This window comes from Eubalaena glacialis, chromosome 11 (genome assembly GCF_028564815.1).
Source record: "Eubalaena glacialis isolate mEubGla1 chromosome 11, mEubGla1.1.hap2.+ XY, whole genome shotgun sequence".
NCBI lineage: Eukaryota > Metazoa > Chordata > Mammalia > Artiodactyla > Balaenidae > Eubalaena > Eubalaena glacialis.
The window spans coordinates 25848384-25866874 of record NC_083726.1 but is presented as its reverse complement, the minus strand read 5'-3'; the positions used below and the strand labels follow the sequence as shown (position 1 = coordinate 25866874).

The window sequence follows — 18491 nt, the reverse complement described above, 5'->3', positions numbered from 1 at the left end:
TACAGGTTATAAAAGCAGACTTCATAAGAGTATGTATAGTATAATTCCAATTCTGTAAGAGGTATGTATATGCATAGAAAGTAGTCTAGCAGCATCTACACTAAACTGCTAACAGCTATTATCATGATTGTTGGAATATAGGCATTTTTTTTTTCTCATTATGGTTTTCTGTATTTTCAACAGTGAACTTTTATTACTTTTTAAATTAGTTAAAAAGTAAATGTAATATAAAAAAATGCAATGCATCTGATGAAAAAGTTCACGTCCAACAGCCACAGAAAGTAAACCCATCTGAATTAGCTTCCACTCCATCCCCAAACCCCAGAATATAAGAGTAGAAATACCAGGTCCTTATTTGATTTTCTTAATTTAAGGAATTATATTTGAGTTCCCTCATTAAGAGAAGGTAATCTTTAGCATCAGTGAGTTGATCAGGAAATGAGGCAAAAATCAGGAGATCATATTCCTTTATTACATATATGAAATATAAAAAATTAACAGAGCAATATATATATATTTTTTGCAAGTCCACAGGACCTCAGGAAAAATATGTTCTGTATGTGAAGTTAATCTTATGGCACTGTGGTTCACGTTTTATATATTCAAGTACAGAAGAAACGATATGTATAGTGGTTATGCATGAGTACAGAAGAGAAATAATAATGAAAAACTGTAATTTGGTGAACTATCACATACATTGAGTCAAAAAATGAGTGAATAGAATGACCATATACTGCTAATAAAGACAAGGAGGAAACTGTTTCCATATTCAGGTTTAAATACTAAACACAAAAATAAAACAAATTGTGTCTACAATAATTTGTGAAGTGTATACAAGTGCATTGCAAATAAATGGGCTTTTTAAAATTTAAAGTCCATTTCCTCTTTATCCAAGCATTTTCTACACTTATGACTCCTTTCTCTTATTTTAGAGTCTCTTCTTGTTCAGTTTTTTTAAAAGTTTCATCATGGCCGGTATCTGTGGAATCTAACCTCTATCCCAAAGCTGAGACTTCATGCAAACATATTCTCCTTTCAGGTTGCATCTTCACATAGTTACTCTCAAGTGTTCAAGTTTAAAGAGTACAACTTCCATTTTGTGGTCACTTTTTTTCCACGCGTGGTGATAGTGCTTCTGTTTCAGCAGGTTTTCTTACATGCCCTTTTCTTTTTTTTTTTTCTGTCAACGGCAGTCTCCAAACTTTCACAACACAAGTGGTAGGTAGTAAAGTGCTTTATACAATGAAATACTATATACATGTGGAGAGGTTCCATTTAACACCCCACAGACCAAAGTTCACACACATCACGCAAGAGAAGGCTCTTTTAAAGAAACACCTTTTCTGATACTAGGGTTGGGGATTCCTTAAAATCTCATTAATTACTTCAAGTAGCACAAATGTAAGTAACATATCTGAAGATGGGAAGAGTCCTTGTTAGATGCATTACCCTTAATGGATTACTGCTAAATATCTTACTGCTATTAAAATATTCTTAATAGTTATGAATTTCAGAATCAGTCCCATAGAAAATAGGTATCGGTATTGGATTTTTTCATTCCACTTTATGAAACAAACTGTATTTAAACATGGGCCCAAAAGAGATAGGGTAGACAAGGGCCATGCATTGGAACATTTCTATATATTTTGGCACTAAAAAAAAATTCCAGTTTCATCTTTGAGGTCTCCTTTCCATTATGTTTGTGTTTTGTACATAGAGAATTGCCATTATGTGCTATACACCTTTTCTGCTACTTGCACTCTCTTTTCAAAATATCCATGACTTTTCTTCCAAGAGATGGTTTCCAGTGCTGGACAAAACTTTTCATATTCACGACTAGTTTGCCTGTTCTTACATCCTCATGTCCTGCTACAAGGTACTCCAAACCTGAAAGAGAACAAAATTAGGGACTATGTAGTATCATAGTTTATTGAAGGGAGAGATGTGACTTTAGCAGTTTTATATATACATGGTTCACGGTTTTATAAATTCATAGTTGAAATAGGGAGTCATAGGCAATAATGGCTGACACTTAGTAAATATTTATTATGCGCTAAATGCTTTAAATGTATTATCTCATTTAATCTTGAAAATAACCCTATGAAGTAGGTATTACCTTTCTTCTTTCCTTGTTTTACAAATGAGGAAACGAGGCTTGACAAGATTGAGAAACAGTGTTTCCCAGTAAGCAGTGCACCCTGACTCAAGCTCAGGCCTGTCTGATTGTTGAACTTTTACTCTTTCCCTCTATGGTGAAGAAGTGAGGATTCTGTGGGTACTTAACATGCTGCTACAGTTCAATATTTCTTGGAGACTCACTATGTATGGTAGTGTATATTAAGGAGGATTTTATAAAAGTGAAACAATCATTTGGGAAAACGTATTGGAAGAGAGCTATGGATTATACAAAATAACACGTCTCCTATATAAAGTCGATGTGTTTTTGGAATATAGAATGTTTGTCATACTTAAAAAAAAGATGAGACTTGACTAGTGCTGACTTTATAATTCAAAATTCTTTTCAGGCTTCAAGTAAAAATTTTGGCTAACAAACATAAAAATCCAAAAGGACAATCTCATTATCTATATATACATTAATAAAAAGAAATGTGATAATCTCCCTCAGTACATGTCTGTAGTAATATCAATATTAGTATTTTGAAACAATTTTCTTTAATATTATAGGGTAGAGCAAATAAGTAATTACATTTATAAAATAAAACTTTCCTATATAAGATAAAGAGACTTATATACTTTAAAACTCAAGTTAAGGGAAAACATGAGATGTTAAAATTCAATTGAAAATATCAATTTAAACTCATGGTTTAATATATACAGTCTTGTTCATTCACTAAAATGGCTTTAAAAATGTCATTCCAGTGGTAATGAACACCTGTAACAAACATAATGTCTCTAATAACAGGTCTCACTAAAGACAAAACTAAACTAAACAAGGCTTCTTGAAGAAATGCTTTTTTTAGGTCCAGGGCAGGAAGATACAAGGTAAGCATGGGATTTCTTATTGTGCTAAAAAAAGCAAGGAAGCTTTCAAAGGTTAATGGGAATCATTTTAAAAGGATACAGGAACCAGCAAGGGAGGGTTACAACTCGCCAAAGTTGTGATAATTTGAGCACCAAGAATGTAATAATTGTGTGTGTGTTAACATACTGAATCAACAAAAATCCATAATTCCAAAGTGATACTCAAAAAAGAGAAAGCCAGAGAAAAATTAACTTGTCCTCTTGAGACAGTTGTTAAAACCATTCCTTACTTTGGAAATTGGAAATTAAAGGAAAGAATTTAGCATTTATCCTGCTTTTATAATAGGAACTATATTTCATGGTAACCTAATAGCCCAGCTTGGGAGAGAAAGTCCTCTTACAGAATAATGTTAATTGATAAATGAAGGGAATTAGGTGAAATTAGAAAAACATCATTTCTCAAATTCTAATGAAATTATTCATTGAGGAAGGGATTGCCAATTGGTGATAAAATCATTAAATTGAATAGTTAATGGGGAACTGGATATTTGCTTAGTGACTAAGTAACTCATACTCATTGTTTTCTAGTCTCAAAAGGGAACCCATTGGAGAGATCAGACTGTAATCACTCCAACCCCAGAGTCAAGTTTAGCAACCCTGACGGTGGGTCATCCAGGTACTATATATCTTGTGATGTGATTTAACATGACGCACACAACAATATCTATGATGAATTCTAGACAAAATGTTTATCTTGAGTCTATCAAGCTTTTCTTTATGATTACAAGAAATACAGGAAGTAGAGAGACAAGCTAAATGACACCACAAAGAACCAACCAGACAAATACAGAAGGCAGGATAATCTACAGGACACCTGGCCTGGTTTCTTCAACAATAATAATTTCTTCAATACTAAAAAGAAACTCTGCATGAATAAAAGATACTTGAGGGACTTAAAAACTAGATACAATGTGTGATTCTGGATTGAATACTGGCAAGGACAAACCACGTCTAAAGAACATTTTGGGATCAATTGGGAAATTGGAATATGATCTGAGTATATGAAAATTAAAACTGAAGGTAAAGATAATAACTGAATAAAGTAGGTTGCAGAATGAAGCATATACTTATGATTTCATTTTTGTTAAAATATATACATATATATATAAGATGGATTATAAGGTATTTAAATTCTTTAAAGGGTAACCTTAGCTTCTTCATGAAAAAGAATCCCAATATTTAATTAACAGTTAAAACATAATCGTCTTGATATTGTTTGTATCATCTCTAAAATAATAAAATCCTCATTTAAAAATATGATAAACAGGGCTTCCCTGGTGGCGCAGTGGTTGAGAATCTGCCTGCCAATGCAGGGAACACGGGTTCGAGCCCTGGTCTGGGAAGATCTCACATGCCGCGGAGCAACTAGGCCTGTGAGCCACAACTACTGAGCCTGCGTGTCTGGAGCCTGTGCTCCGCAACAAGAGAGGCCGCGACAGTGAGAGGCCCGCGCACCGCGATGAAGAGTGGCCCCCACTTGCCGCAACTGGAGAAAGCCCTCGCACAGAAACGAAGACCCAACACAGCCATAAATAAATAAATAAATAAATTAAAAAAAAAAAAAAAAAGAATTAAAAAAAAATACGATAAACAATTTTTAGGAAACTTTCAGTGTTAAGTCTAGTATTTTATTTTATTTTTTAATTAAAAAAAATTTTTTTTTTATAAGGAAGTTTTTTAAATTATTATTTATTTATTTATTTTTGGCTGTGTTGGGTCTTCGTTTCTGTGCGAGGGCTTTCTCTAGTTGCGGCAAGCGGGGGCCACTCTTCATTGCGGTGTGCGGGCCTCTCACTATCGCGGCCTCTCTTGTTGCGGAGCGCAGGCTCAGTAATTGTGGCCCACGGGCCTAGTTGCTCCGCGGCATGTGAGATCTTCCCAGACCAGGGCTCGAACCCGTGTCCCCTGCCTTGGCAGGCAGATTCCCAACCACTGCGCCACCAGGGAAGCCCTAAGTCTAGTATTTTAAATGAATTTACTTTGAAACTATAAATAGAACAAATATTATAGGAGTTTGCCATTACTTTGAAGTATAAATATAAATTACACTAATAAAAATGATGCTGAATAAATCCATAAATTATGGAACAGCATCATGCCAAAAGTTAGCAAGGAAAACAATGTTACCTGTTGTATCACTTATTAGCATTTACATTTTATTTTCCTATCTCTATGCTTTTGACATCTACCTTGCTATAAGTTTTTATTTATTTATTTATTTTTATTTTTTGGCTGCGTTGGGTGTTTGTTGCTGTGTGCGGGCTTTCTCTAGTTGCGGTGAGCGGGGCCTACTCTTTGTTGTGGTGCGCAGGCTCTAGGCACGCGGGCTGCAGTAGTTGTGCCATGCAGGCTCAGTAGTTGTGGCTCACGGGCTCTAGAGCGCAGGCTCAGTAGTTGTGGCACATGGGCTTAGTTGCTCTGTGGTATGTGGGATCTTCCCGGCCCAGGGCTCTAACCTGTGTCCCCTGCATTGGCAAGCGGATTCTTAACCACTGAGCCACCAGGGAAGTCCCAACCTTGCTATAAGTTTGAGGGCGCGAAGTTTACTTTGTATCCATAGAGAAAGAAAATATAATACTTTAGTGCTAGTCTTGGTATTCTAAAATATATGATTGATGAATGAGTAAATGTATGTATGAATGTAGGAATGAATGAATTTGCAGGGATGCCAATTAGATTACTTCTTTTCAAAAGTAGCAAAGGAAATGTTGGTGTGTAAAGTTTCAGAGTTTTCTTATCAGCTTTCTTTGGCCTTAGCTATTGAACTTGTAAAATGGAAAAACAAAGTGAAATGAAAGAGTGTCTGGTTTTGCTTTGGCAGGTTCTAGTCTTTTCATCAAAGTGAATAAACATGTTTTCAAGAATTCTTTGAATAATTGTGCTTATGTTTTCAATTGTGATGAACTCAGTTGATTCTTTTACTCTATTTGGCAGAAATCTGATTAGGAAGTATAGTTCACTTCCTGGAGGGTGGCTCAGATTGTCAAAGCTTTTGTTTATAATGTCTTACTAAAAAACTGAGTGGATTTCTTTCTTTCTTTCTTTTTTTTTTTTTTTTTTTGGCCAAGATAGTAGAAAGTGCTTATAGAAAGAGCCCCGGGAAACAGAACTTAAATTGATGACTCCTAGTCTCCGGTATTCAAAATCCAAGATTCTGATTAATTCATTTGTTCTTTGTAAACATATTTATTTTAAAATGTCTTTAAAATTTTCCTTATTAAAATTTAGATTAATTTAAATAAAATATGAAGAGGTATAAAAGGGTGTGAGAGATTAGTCAATAGTCAAAAGTCAAGAGTTTTATATCACTGTGTAGATCGTTTAGGTTGCCGGGAGTATTTTATTGATAGTTTTTCTCTCTCTTTCTCTTTCTCTCACTCAGTTATCTATTTCTCTCAAATTTATTAACCAAAGACCATAAATGACTTCTTAACATAACTGTGGTTTCCTGGACTTAAATTTGAAAAGAATTAGATCCAGAACACAAATTACGCACCTGTTTCAGCAGTGCCATTAAGACACAGCTGGCAACTTCGTAAACAGGGAAATACAGAAGATTAAAAAATATATTATTTGTTTTACTAGAACTTACTCTGTGGGTACTTTGTTACTATTATTTGGGTACTAATGGTAGGCCCTGGAGATAGTATGGTCAAAAATCTAAATCCCATCCTCAAATTTAATGAGGGAGACAGAAATAAGCAGCTTATGACACAGTATGAGGAGTGTACTTGTAGAGTGAACAGGTATGAATCCCAGGCTTACTTGCTTGCCTCTATGTCTGCCACAATGTTTTAAAGTGCAAATTTCCCTCCACTGCAAGTTTCTCTAAGATTCTGTAGTTTTGTTGTTGTTTGTTTATTTTTGCTGTTTCTAATTTGAAACCAAAATGATCATTTAATGAAAAAGAAGATGATGAGAACTTGAGAGTTGTTTTCTATCCAGGAGAAACAGATGCTTCTCATGCAACAGTAAAAATGAATTCGATATTATTTGCACAGATGGAATTTTGCATTTGAACTTCCTTTTGGGAGCAAGCTCTAACCAGGGCATCATAATAGGACCTAGCTTTCCAATACAGTATTATTGGCAGATAAATTCATGAAAGTGCTTTCCTTGCTACTGACACCTGGAACCAATCTGAGACTTCTCTTTCAGGACAGAAAATATTATATTGCTGGATTTTAAAATATTTTACTTTTATAGAGCATGTGAAAGAGAAAAAATTTTTGATGTCAGTTCAAAGAATTCCATTTGGATTTTTCCTAGATCAGATGGTGAAAAGGAGAGATACTCTTGCTGAGTTTATTTAGGTTGTGGTTCAGAGAATGTAGGACAAGCAGCAAATCAGCAGAAACACGGTAGGTAACAAGCTAGAAGAGACTAATGCTCACCAGGGTTGAGGATTGGACAAGTGCAGCCTCTGTTAGTCCATGATTCTGGATATAATGTTCGTTTTCCTCGCAAAATTTTCAATTTGGTGGATTTTAAGACTTTTTTAATCTTCACATTGACCTCAGCATGAGATCCTTTATCATGAGCTGATAAAATCTTTATTTTTAGCACTGTAACAACACAATTCCAAAAGTCAAAATGCATAGAATTTCATACTATCCTTTGAACTTTGAATGACTTAAATATGCATTTCAGAGTATAATGGAAAAGTGAACCAATGATGATAATGTGGAAATTTGCTTTAAAAATCATTAGGGATTAAGAGGTACAAACTACTATGTATAAAATAGATAAGCTACAAGAATGTATTGTATTGTACAACACAGGGAATATAGCCAATATTTTATAATAATTGTAAATGGAATATAACCTTTAAAAATTGTGAATTGTTAGTTGTACACCTGAAACATATAATATTGTACATTAACTGTATACACCTCAATAAAAAGAAAGAAAATCATTAGGCTCATTGATTTTGCACTGACTTCATCTCATTTATCTATATTAACTATCCTCTTCTTTCTTAACATTTTTCAATTGCTACTTCTGTCCATATCACTATGCTAAGAGAATATCAGCCATTTGCCTACTGCAAATAAATCTTAAACACATTCAGCTATCAAATCTAAATAGAAAAAAGATGCACAGGAAGTAGAATTGTTATCTTGGTTTTTATTTAGATTCTGACTATATTATACTCTTATAGCTAGCTTTGTGTAATGTTATGACAAAAAGCAAAATATTACTGCCAGGACATATTTTATGTATTCTAAAGAGATTAAATAATATTATTGATTACTTAATTTTCTTCCCTGGTGTAAAATGCAAGCTGACTGGGATTAGGAAGCTGTCCTACGTGATGGCAGAGCTCCAGTTTTCGATATGACTCCTGATTCTATTATGTTCTTCCATCTATGAAATGGATGTGGATAGGGATCAAGTAATGGGATAAATTGGGGTGGGGAAAAACATAGACCTAAGGAACACTGAATGCAATGTTCTGTATTATTAGGAGAGTTCTTACTGGCTCACCTATATCTTGGAAGATGATGGAAGATTGTGTGTAATAAAAGAACCCTATCTTGGCTGGTACCATATCCTGAGAATATGGCTGTCAGATGGCCATGTTTTCTTTATAGATTCACCAAATTCACCAAGTTATAGATTCACCAAATTTTAGACGTCTAAGGGCTCTTAAGAGCTCATCTAGTCTTGTTTTATGTATGAGGAAGCAAGTTTTAAGTAATTAAGTAAACTGCTCAAACGTGTATGACTGATTGATTAGAGGTAGACTTTGGACTAGAACCCTGGTAAGATAAATGCATGAAGGGTACATATTGTAGTAGCCCCTCGCACATGGCCAATGCTCAATAAATGTTCACTATTATTTTTCTACTAGACTGTAAGCTCAAAGAGAGCAGGAACCTTATCGACTCACTATTATAACCCAATAAATATTTGCTAAAAGAATAAACAAAATGAATCGAGTATTTTTTCTATTAAGTCAGAGAATGGGGAGGGGGAGACCATTTTCCCCAAGTCTATAGTTACATTGCACTTAATAAGACCAAGATACTTTATGACATCATTAAAAGCATTCAAGTTCTCTTAAGCAGAAAATAATACAGTTGTATTAAAAGATACGAATGTGGTTATTTGTAAATTCAGTCATAGAGCTATTGAATCTATGTGATAATGAAAACCAGTTGATATTTCTATTGAACTGAATGACTTTGGACTAAATTGTCATGTTTTTTTGCTTTTAATAGTAAATACCTTTCCCTCTAAACTGACTTTTCTTTACTGGGCACTATGCATTTCAAAAGTTTGCTTCTATTATTTAACTAAGTTGGCAGGTGAAAGGAGGGAAATATGCACATAATTTTAGATAAGATTTTTGAGGTTTTTAACATTTATGTTTTTATCTTTTATGAGATTAAATACAATGTTATCAAGAACCTAAACGTTTTGTTTCAGAAATCATGACTTAAAACTTTCTGTTCATTGTAATGCATAAATAATAAATAATGCTGTATACATTATGGAATAATAAAAAGATTCAGACACTAGTCAATGACATGTTGGCAAGATAAGGCATCTTTAATATACTTAATAATAAACATAAAGCCATTTGGAATTTGAAGATAGTAACAGTCTTTACTTAGGGCAATGGCATTTTCCTTTGTCCATACACTGTATTTTCCTGGCATTTGAAAGGTAGAGGAGTCTAGAGTATACAGAGAGGGCAGGGAAGAGACTCAGGCAGAGAGCTCGTCTCAAGGCCTCCCCACTATATTTCCCCTTCCTCCTCCCTAACACTGACTGAGCATCTAGTATGTGCAAGGTAATGTGCTGTGTGCTTTTCAAAAATCTCATTTCATGGGGAAGGTGGCGTCATCCCTATTTTACAGATGAGGAAGTCTGGAGACGTTAAGTTACCCACCCAATAAACCACAAATAAAACCCATGTAGGTCTGAGCCCAAAGCCTGAGCTTTTAATCACTGTGAAATATACTGCTTTAAACTGATTTCTGCCTAGTAGTACTACAGGATAAACTGGCTGAGAAATCATTTAAGTGGCTAGAGGCTTCCCTTTTAGATTACTAATACAAGAAGCATTTATAAGAAAGGATTACGTGTCATGATTTTTTTCTTTTTCTTGTTTGCCTCTTTTCCACATAGCAGGATAACCCTGCTTTTGCTCTAAAAGCCTCCTGCTCTCACCATTACATTCAACACCATCTCTATTAGGAAAATCTAGGTCAAGGCCAGACTACTATGTTTACTATTATTATATAAGACTAGTGCTTTGATTTACTGTGAATGTCATAAACCAGGCCACCCATTTCCTTAAAAACTCTTCGTACTTAGTTTGAATAGATCCTTAGAAGCATTCAAGCACTTCAAACTCACCGTATGAATATTTCATTCCACAGAATGCCTTGGAGTTTCTTAACACCTGTTCCTTACACTCACATTTACCTACAGAAAGTAAATGAAAATGGTGTTAGTTATTTAGAAAAAAAGTTAAAAAAAAACAAAACTAAAAACAATCGCAAGTAAATCCAAGTGGCATAACTCTTTAAGGCTTGAGTGATTCATACGATATAATCCATAAGAAACCATGAAAAGTCACTCAAAAGAAATAGAGTCATTTTTTGAATTAGTTATCATCCAATAAAGTATTGACCTAAGAGAAATATAGAAATGTAGAAACAATGATATATTTTAATGCTTGTAATTGATGTTATGATAAATATAGTCTGGATTAATATTCCATGCTAATGGAATGGAACAACTGAATGGTTAACCTATAGGAAAGACAACTGTTTTCTTACAATTAATGTTCACCACAATAAAAATCAAATCAAATCAAATCATTGAGAAATCCTTTGAAGGTAATGCTATCCAATTTTTAAAATATTTATTAAGCACCTGTCATGTGCAGGACATGATGCTATATACTTCAGAGTATATAAAGATGAGCAAGATACAATTCTTGCCTTAAGGCTTATAATTCAGTAAGGTGAATAAAGCAAGTGTGTAAACAGTAATAAGTGTTCTAGGTCAGGTACAATATGCTTGGATGGGAAGGCCACATGTTTGGGAAGATGGAAAAGGCTTCATGGCTGAAGAACGATTTGAAGTGGACTTTGAAGAATAACTAGGTTATTTTCTCCCAACAGTTAAAATTGTGTATTACAATTATTATGTATGAAAGATTTGCCAGAAGAAATCTTTGGAAGACTTTCAAAATGCCTTTGTACATAGTCTATAATAGCATTCTTATACTTATTTACGTACCTGTTTCCTCTCTAGACTGTGATCCTTGAGGACGATGGTTATGTCTTATTATTCATCTTTATATTCTTAAAGCCCAGAATGGATAGGATTTTCATTCTTTTTTTTTTTTTGGCCATGCCGCTCAGCTTGTGGGATTTTAGTTCCCCGACCAGGGATCAAACGCGGGCCCTCGGCAGTGAGAGCAGAGTCCTAACCACTGGGGAATTCCCCAGGATTTTCATTCTTACTGATTTCACAATTAGATATAATTCTACCTCTTCCCTAACCCCTCCCCTCCTACCCTCACACATTGCATTTTATAGGCACTGAGTGGCATAACAGCAGGTAACATTTACTGAGGAGCACTTACTACATGCCAGACACTATTTTAAGTCTTTTACATTTATTTACTCATCTAAGATTCTAACAAATAGAAATTTGACAGGAATACAGAGATAAAAGGATGAGCAAAGAAATGTAAGAGAGAAAGGGGAGAGAGTGTTCATGGAAGAACCAGTTGTTCTGTTTATCCTGGGTACAGATTGAGTTGAGAATAATAGAAGGTATCATGGAGGACCTTGATTGATACGCAGTTAGGGCCTGAATTTAATTTGTTAGATAAAGGGGAATTTTCAAAGCTATCAGCTTAAAGAAGTTACATGAATTTAAAAAAATATATATGAAAATTAATCTGGCATTACTGTATCAAAACTATTGGAATGGAGAAAAAATGAAGGCAGGGACCAGTTAGAAACTAGTGAAATTGGTAACACACAACAGTAACTAAATTGAGTACCAACTATAAGCCATAAAGTTTATAAGGAATTTTATCCATATGATCTTATTTAATATTTACAATAAGGTTATGAGAGAGGTACTATTAACAAATGAAAAAAGGAAGGCTCAGAGAGGTTAATTAGCTTGTTCAAGGCAGCGTATAGCTAACAAGTAGAAAAGCCAGATTTTAAGCCTGGGTTGGCGAGAATCTGAAGCCCCCGATCTTTCCATTGTACTGTCTTTCTAAGGCAGATGGGATGTGGGTCTGAGAGGTGGCCATGGGTGTAGATAGGAAGAAATATCAAGGGATGCTGCAGAGTTAGGGTCTACAGGTGTACAAATCCTGTCACTGGATTGGATGAGGACAAGCATCCAATTTTATGAGGAAACATAAAAATGTACTTGAAATTTTCAGCCAAGGTGACAGAGAGGATTGTAGTTTCACTAACAGAAATAGGGAAGTTAGGAGAAGGAGAGCATTTTAGGAGTGTATTAAGTTTTTTTTTTTTGTAGTAATCAATAGTCTAATTTAATTATTGAAAGTTTATTGAGTAGCTCATAGAAAGGAGAAAAAGCTGAAGAACCAGAACTCTGAAAGAACAAGAAACAAGAGAGCTCCAGAGATCTATTGGGCAGTCTCTTTATGGCTTTGCCATTGGAATCATGAACTCTAATCATTTTCAGAATTTGTCACTTTCAGCTCAAGATTTAAATTCTAGGGACAAAACATCTGATTGGCCTCTCTAAGACTGTATTAAATGGTGGAAGAGTGGTTCCCCAAAGAAAAACTGGGTTGAGCTACCACAGAAATAGCAAGAAAGAAGGGGAAATGGATCTGGTCAGGCAAAAAAACAACAGAGGTCTAGTACGAGGAGAATATAATGAATTAGAGATGCTGAAGACATACAAGTGAAAATGAGAGTGTGATTCTGGTGAGATTGGGTAGGTAGATATGGAAAATGGAAAATACTGACATATTGGCTCTAGCTAAAGTTTCTTGAGAAACCAGAATGAGATCTGCAAGTAGAAAATCACAGTGGAATTAAATAGTGGGAAAGATAAATCAAAGATGCTTAAAATGAGCTGTTGTGATTTGTTAAATAATATTGCTTATCATCTAAACAAAGCAGAGGATTGCTCATTCAGAAATTGTAGCAACCTGAGTGGACAGCTCACGGCCTTTGATGATTCCACCAAAGCAAGAGAGTATGGTAACTACCATGCATATCTTACTCCTCAACATAATGCTCTTCTCTTTAGTCCTTGAGCCTATAAGAACATGAGTAGGGAGGGACAATATTGGGGTGGGGGAGTGGGAGGTACAAACTATTGGGTATAAAATAGGCTCAAGGATGTATTGTACAACATGGGGAATATAGTGAATATTTATAGTGAATATAGTAATAACTGTAAATGGAAAGTAACCTTTAAAAATTGTATAAAAAGAAAAAAGAAAAAAAATTTAGTAAAAAGAACATGAATAAGTGTTACTTGAAGACCTTTCCTTGGCTGCTTTCCAGTACTCCCTTTTCATATGTTAAGAAATCAGACATTAAAATTTGCTTTTGAATAAATCTTTTTTTGATTAGGCTTCAGCCCAGATGTGTTTTCTTAAAAGAAATTTGGAAGAAGAGGAAAACCTATTTAGTTATACTGGGTTGTTAGAACGTTTTAAAAAAAAAGTATTGTTTACAGTTATCTGGTACTAGTTAAAGCCAGTTTTGTTGGACAGGCAGTGAAATTTTACATCTGATGCTCTCTACCCCACAAGAAGTGGTAGAAATTAAGAGTATCTTGGTATAGTGCATTATATTCCTAGTTATGGAAACTTATGGCAGGTAAATAGGTAGGTAGGCAAATAGATTTGAAAATGAACCACAGTGCTTAGAAAACTGATTATCACTTTTCTGTTGAAAAAGGTGCCCAGGGGCACTATGTTATACCCATTGGGAATATTGCTGTAGCAGGAGAATGAACAGTCTCTTCCTCAATCCGGAGCTCATCCAGATGAATTTCAGAGACTCTCTGGGGACATCAGAGACCTAACAGCTGTTGTGGACGTGAGAGTCTGGAGTTAGTCTGATGCCAGCACCGTTATGTGCTTCATTAGTGTGCTGCCAGCTCCCTCCCTAGTAACATGATGATTGGCTTAACGTCTTATGGCACTAGAACCTTGATTTTTACAGATTTGGCTTGGCAGACAAAGTTGGAGAATTCTGAAAACCACTGTGTTAGAAAAAGAGAAGATATCTTTCAAAAGTGGTTATTAAAGTTAACATCATAGAATTCAGACTACGTAGCATTAAGGCACAAAATTAATGGGAAAGATTTTTCCTTTTCAAATGCTAAAAAAGATAAATATGACAATTTCATATTACCTTATCTTTCCCACCTTCTTTCCTGTTGTGAATTAAAATGAAACCAATTAGGAAAATGATCATAAGATTATGTTAAGTGAAAAAAAACCCATGATATGGAATTGCAGATACCAAGTGTTTCTATAATTTGAGTTCTTGATTCTTGAAAGGTCCATAAATTCTCTATGAGAATGTATTGAAACTGTGGTTTCTTACTTTGCTTCAGCCATACTGGCCTCCTTGCTGTTTCCTAAATAAGCCAGGCCTAGTCTCACCTCAGGGTTTCTGTACTTGCTGTATCTTCTGCCTAAACTCTCTTTCCTCTGTTATCTGTATAGCTCACTCCCTTACCTTCTTCAGGTTTTTTTCTCAAAAGTCCTTTCATAGGACTTTTCTGATCACCCCATTTAAAAGTATGTCCCTCTCAAGTATTTCTTATCCCACATCCCTGCTTTATTTCTCTATTATATTAAACATCATTAAATATTTTACTTGTTTATTAGCTGTCTTCCTCTGCATGAATGTGAACTCCTTGGACACTGAGATTTTTGTCTGTTCAATTACTAGATTTACAGCACTGGCACATAGTATGAGTATTCAATAAATATTTGTTAAATGAATGAGTCTATAAAGAACTCCTACAAATTAGTAAGAAAACTACAAATAGGAAATTCACAGGAAGAGAAACCTGAAAGTCCAAGAAACCATGAAAAATTACTAATCAGGAAAATGCAATTAAAATGGCAAGATCCCATTTCACATCCATCAGATTGGCAAAAATTTAGAGGTTTGATAACATCAGTTTTAGAAGTCCAAAAAATATTGAATGAGTCAAACTGTGCCTGAGTTAACGAGTTAGAATACTGCTTGGCCCCTTGTATGTGCTATATAGACATTTGTTAAATAAGTACAAAGTACTTATTTGTGAGGATGTGGAACAACAGGGTGCCATACTTTGCTGGTGGAATGCAAATTTATGCAACCACTTGAGAGAGCTATTTGGCAATAAATGGTGCATTTGACAATAAGCACACTGTGACCCAACAGTATCTAGATTGTACCCCAGGACAAGGGTCCACAAACATTTTCTATAATGGAACAGATAATAAATATTTTAGGCTTTGTGGCCATGGGGAAAAATTAAAGATTTTATGTAGGTACTTATATAACCATTTAAAGTAACCATTTAAACCTTAGAGCAGGCAGGTTAGCCTGTAGAAAAGTAGATGGCAGGCCACATTTGGCCTGAGGGCTGTAGTTTGCCAGCCCCTGATCTAGTGAAACTCCTTCTCAAGTACACAATATAACACATATAAGAGAACATTCATGGTAGCATTATATATAATAGTGGAAAATTGGAAATTGGAAATAACCTAAATGGCAAACAACGGGAGAATACAGAGTGTTGTATTCATATAATAGAATGGATAAATCTAAAAAAAGTACACATTTAACTAAAAAAAAAAAAATTTAAAGGGTAGGTAAGTTATCATGTACATGAGATTTTTAAAACATTACATAAATATATAAATATATTAATTATATACTATTTAATATACATATAGTAAAATAGTAAAAATGTGAAAGTGGATGATGAACACCAAAATTCAGGTTAGTGGTTATTCTGTGGAGTAAGGAAGGCTAGTCAATTTGTAGATTGGTACATCAGGGGCTTCAAATGCATCTGTATAATTTAAATGAAAATATGAGGCAACTATGGCAAAATTAAGATTTGATAACACTAGAAGGTGTTCATATGGGTGTTCATATCACATTTTTGGTGTTTGTCATGTTTAATAATAACAAATATTTTAATATGTTATTTTAAGTTTTATTTGGATGATTTGGTGAGCACTTTACAACCAAATGCTGACAACAAGATTTCTTGTCCACATTTGTATTTGTGATATGATTTAAGTTGATGCTAAATAGAACCACTTGAGTTTCTATGAGAAAAGAATAGAGATAGGATGAACACAGAAATTATGTGTTCACGCCAGTATCACAGCATGCTCCTCAAATGACAGAACAGGTAAACATCATAGGAAAATTAAATCAGAATAAAGAGTAGTATAGACTTGATAAACTCAAGGAATCATATTTATGTAGTAAACAGTGTTTTGGCATCAGTAAAAATCATTTTTCATATTCAATTAATGTTAATTTGAATTTTATTAGTTTTATTTGGCTTATATTTAGTTTGTAAAATTATTTTTGTTTTATAGTTGGATAAAAGCTTTAAACATAAGGAGTTCACAGCTAGCTTTTGCTTTGTACATACTGAGTTACACTAGGTCTGTAAGAATGTTTTTCCTTTAAATGAATCTGTACATTTCCATTGAGTTAGCTCTCAACTGTGTAAAACAGTATGTTTTAGAGAGAGGAAGGGACTTCCCTGGCGGTCCAGTGGTTAAGATTTCGCCTTCCAATGCAGGGGGCGCAGGTTTGATCCCTGGTCAGGGAGCTAAGATCCCACATGCGTTGCGGCCAAAAAACCAAAACATAAAACCGAAGCAATATTGTAACAAATTCAATAAAGACTTTAAAAATGGTCCACAGCAAAAAAAAAAAAAAAAAAAATCTTAGAGAGAGGGAGACACACCAAAGTATTAACAGTGGGATAGTGAGATTTGGGGTTTTTTTTTTACTGTGATATTCTGCATTTTCCAAATTTTCTGTACTAATTACATGTTATTCTAACAATCAGAAAATAAACAAAAGCTTGTTAAATACCATTTAGCTATGTTTAAGAGTTTTATACTTATGGGGATCACTACTTTGTTAACCTTAGAACTAGAGTTTCCCTTATTAGATCCAAAATCTGTTCTCTGGTTTGTCATGAATCACTGTTACTCAAGACCAGACCTGGAAATATGACTAGACCCAGTAATATCTATTATCTCACCTGAATGTCGAAGTGCAGAAAATCCTTGCTCATCCTCCCACTCCCAGGTTGGTTCACTCTTATTGTGCATGGAATGGAAGTTAGGAATTTCATGATGCCAGTCTATGTCTGTGCTGCTAATAAAATAGAAAATGACGAAGAACTTATTAAGGAATTTCTTAGAACTTAAATGAAATGAATATATTTCTAGAGATTTAAACCTTATTAGCTACCTTCCCATCCTTTCACTTTTCAGAAATAAATAGTGTTGTAAAGGGCTTATTGTTAAAAAGAATAATTTATTTTGCAAAATGAACAAGGCCATCTCTAGAATCTTGCAAGAGCAAATTACTTGACTCTGCAATTTGACAAAAATTTTTTAAAGAGATGTGCAAATACATCTTTTCTCCACTAGCGGCATGCAACGTTTTCCAAATCACTACCAGATCTTCAAAAGAATCTGAAAGACACAGAGATGAGAGCAAGAGCCATGCACATTCACCTGCTGATGCAGTCTCCTGTGAGAGGGTCGCAGCTCCCTGCGCAGTCACAAGGCCTGCAGCCATAGTCTCCGAAGCCCCAGTATCCCACCATACACCTGTCGCAATGTGGCCCTGCCACCCCAGGCTTGCAAGGGCAGTCACCGTTGCTGGGGTCACAGAAGGTCACTGAGCTGAAAGGAAGGACAGCTGATCCAACTGGATGACAGGAACACACTACAACATAGAGGACACACAAGGGCCAATGAGTGACCAGATTATCTGTGGAGATTAGGCCCAGCCATCCCAAACTGGCTTCCCTTCACCACACAGCATATCTCTGAGGCTCCTCCTTTACCCACTTGGTGTATGCTCAATGAATGAAAGCTAATTAAATGAAAGATAAGAAGATGTCATCAGAAAAGCACATCTGCTGCTAAAACACCTAATTTATCCTAAAATTAAAGGCATTAAATATGAATGGCTTTTGTTTGGGGTGATGAGAATGAATCAGCAAAGAAAACAAAGAAGGAGCAGTTAGTGAGAAAGGAAAAAAATCATGAGCTCATGGTGTCCTGGAAGCCAAACAAAGTTTCAAGGAGGTGGACGACATCAGCTGTGTTAAATGCTGACAGGTCCAAGAAGATGAGGACCAGGAATGGATCATTGTACTTGGCAGCATGAAGACCACCGGTGTCCTTGACAGGAACAGTT

At 35.0% G+C, this 18491-nt stretch overlaps 1 protein-coding gene across 2 annotated transcripts in view; it reads right to left on the bottom strand.

The window, feature by feature from the left end:
• Positions 1 to 456: 456 nt before the first annotated feature.
• NTN4 (netrin 4) overlaps positions 457 to 18491 on the bottom strand; it is a 108375-nt gene continuing 90340 nt past the window's right edge. The window contains exons 6-10 of one of the 2 annotated variants that reach the window (XM_061205453.1): positions 17801 to 18014; positions 17320 to 17435; positions 10411 to 10479; positions 7437 to 7607; positions 457 to 1887 (exon numbers count right to left, since the gene is read on the bottom strand). In XM_061205453.1, the coding sequence (XP_061061436.1) occupies positions 1751 to 1887; positions 7437 to 7607; positions 10411 to 10479; positions 17320 to 17435; positions 17801 to 18014 (707 nt within the window). In that variant the 3' untranslated portion in view covers positions 457 to 1750. The remainder of the gene's footprint in view (positions 1888 to 7436; positions 7608 to 10410; positions 10480 to 17319; positions 17436 to 17800; positions 18015 to 18491) is intronic. The other variant, XM_061205454.1, reaches the window with a different exon arrangement.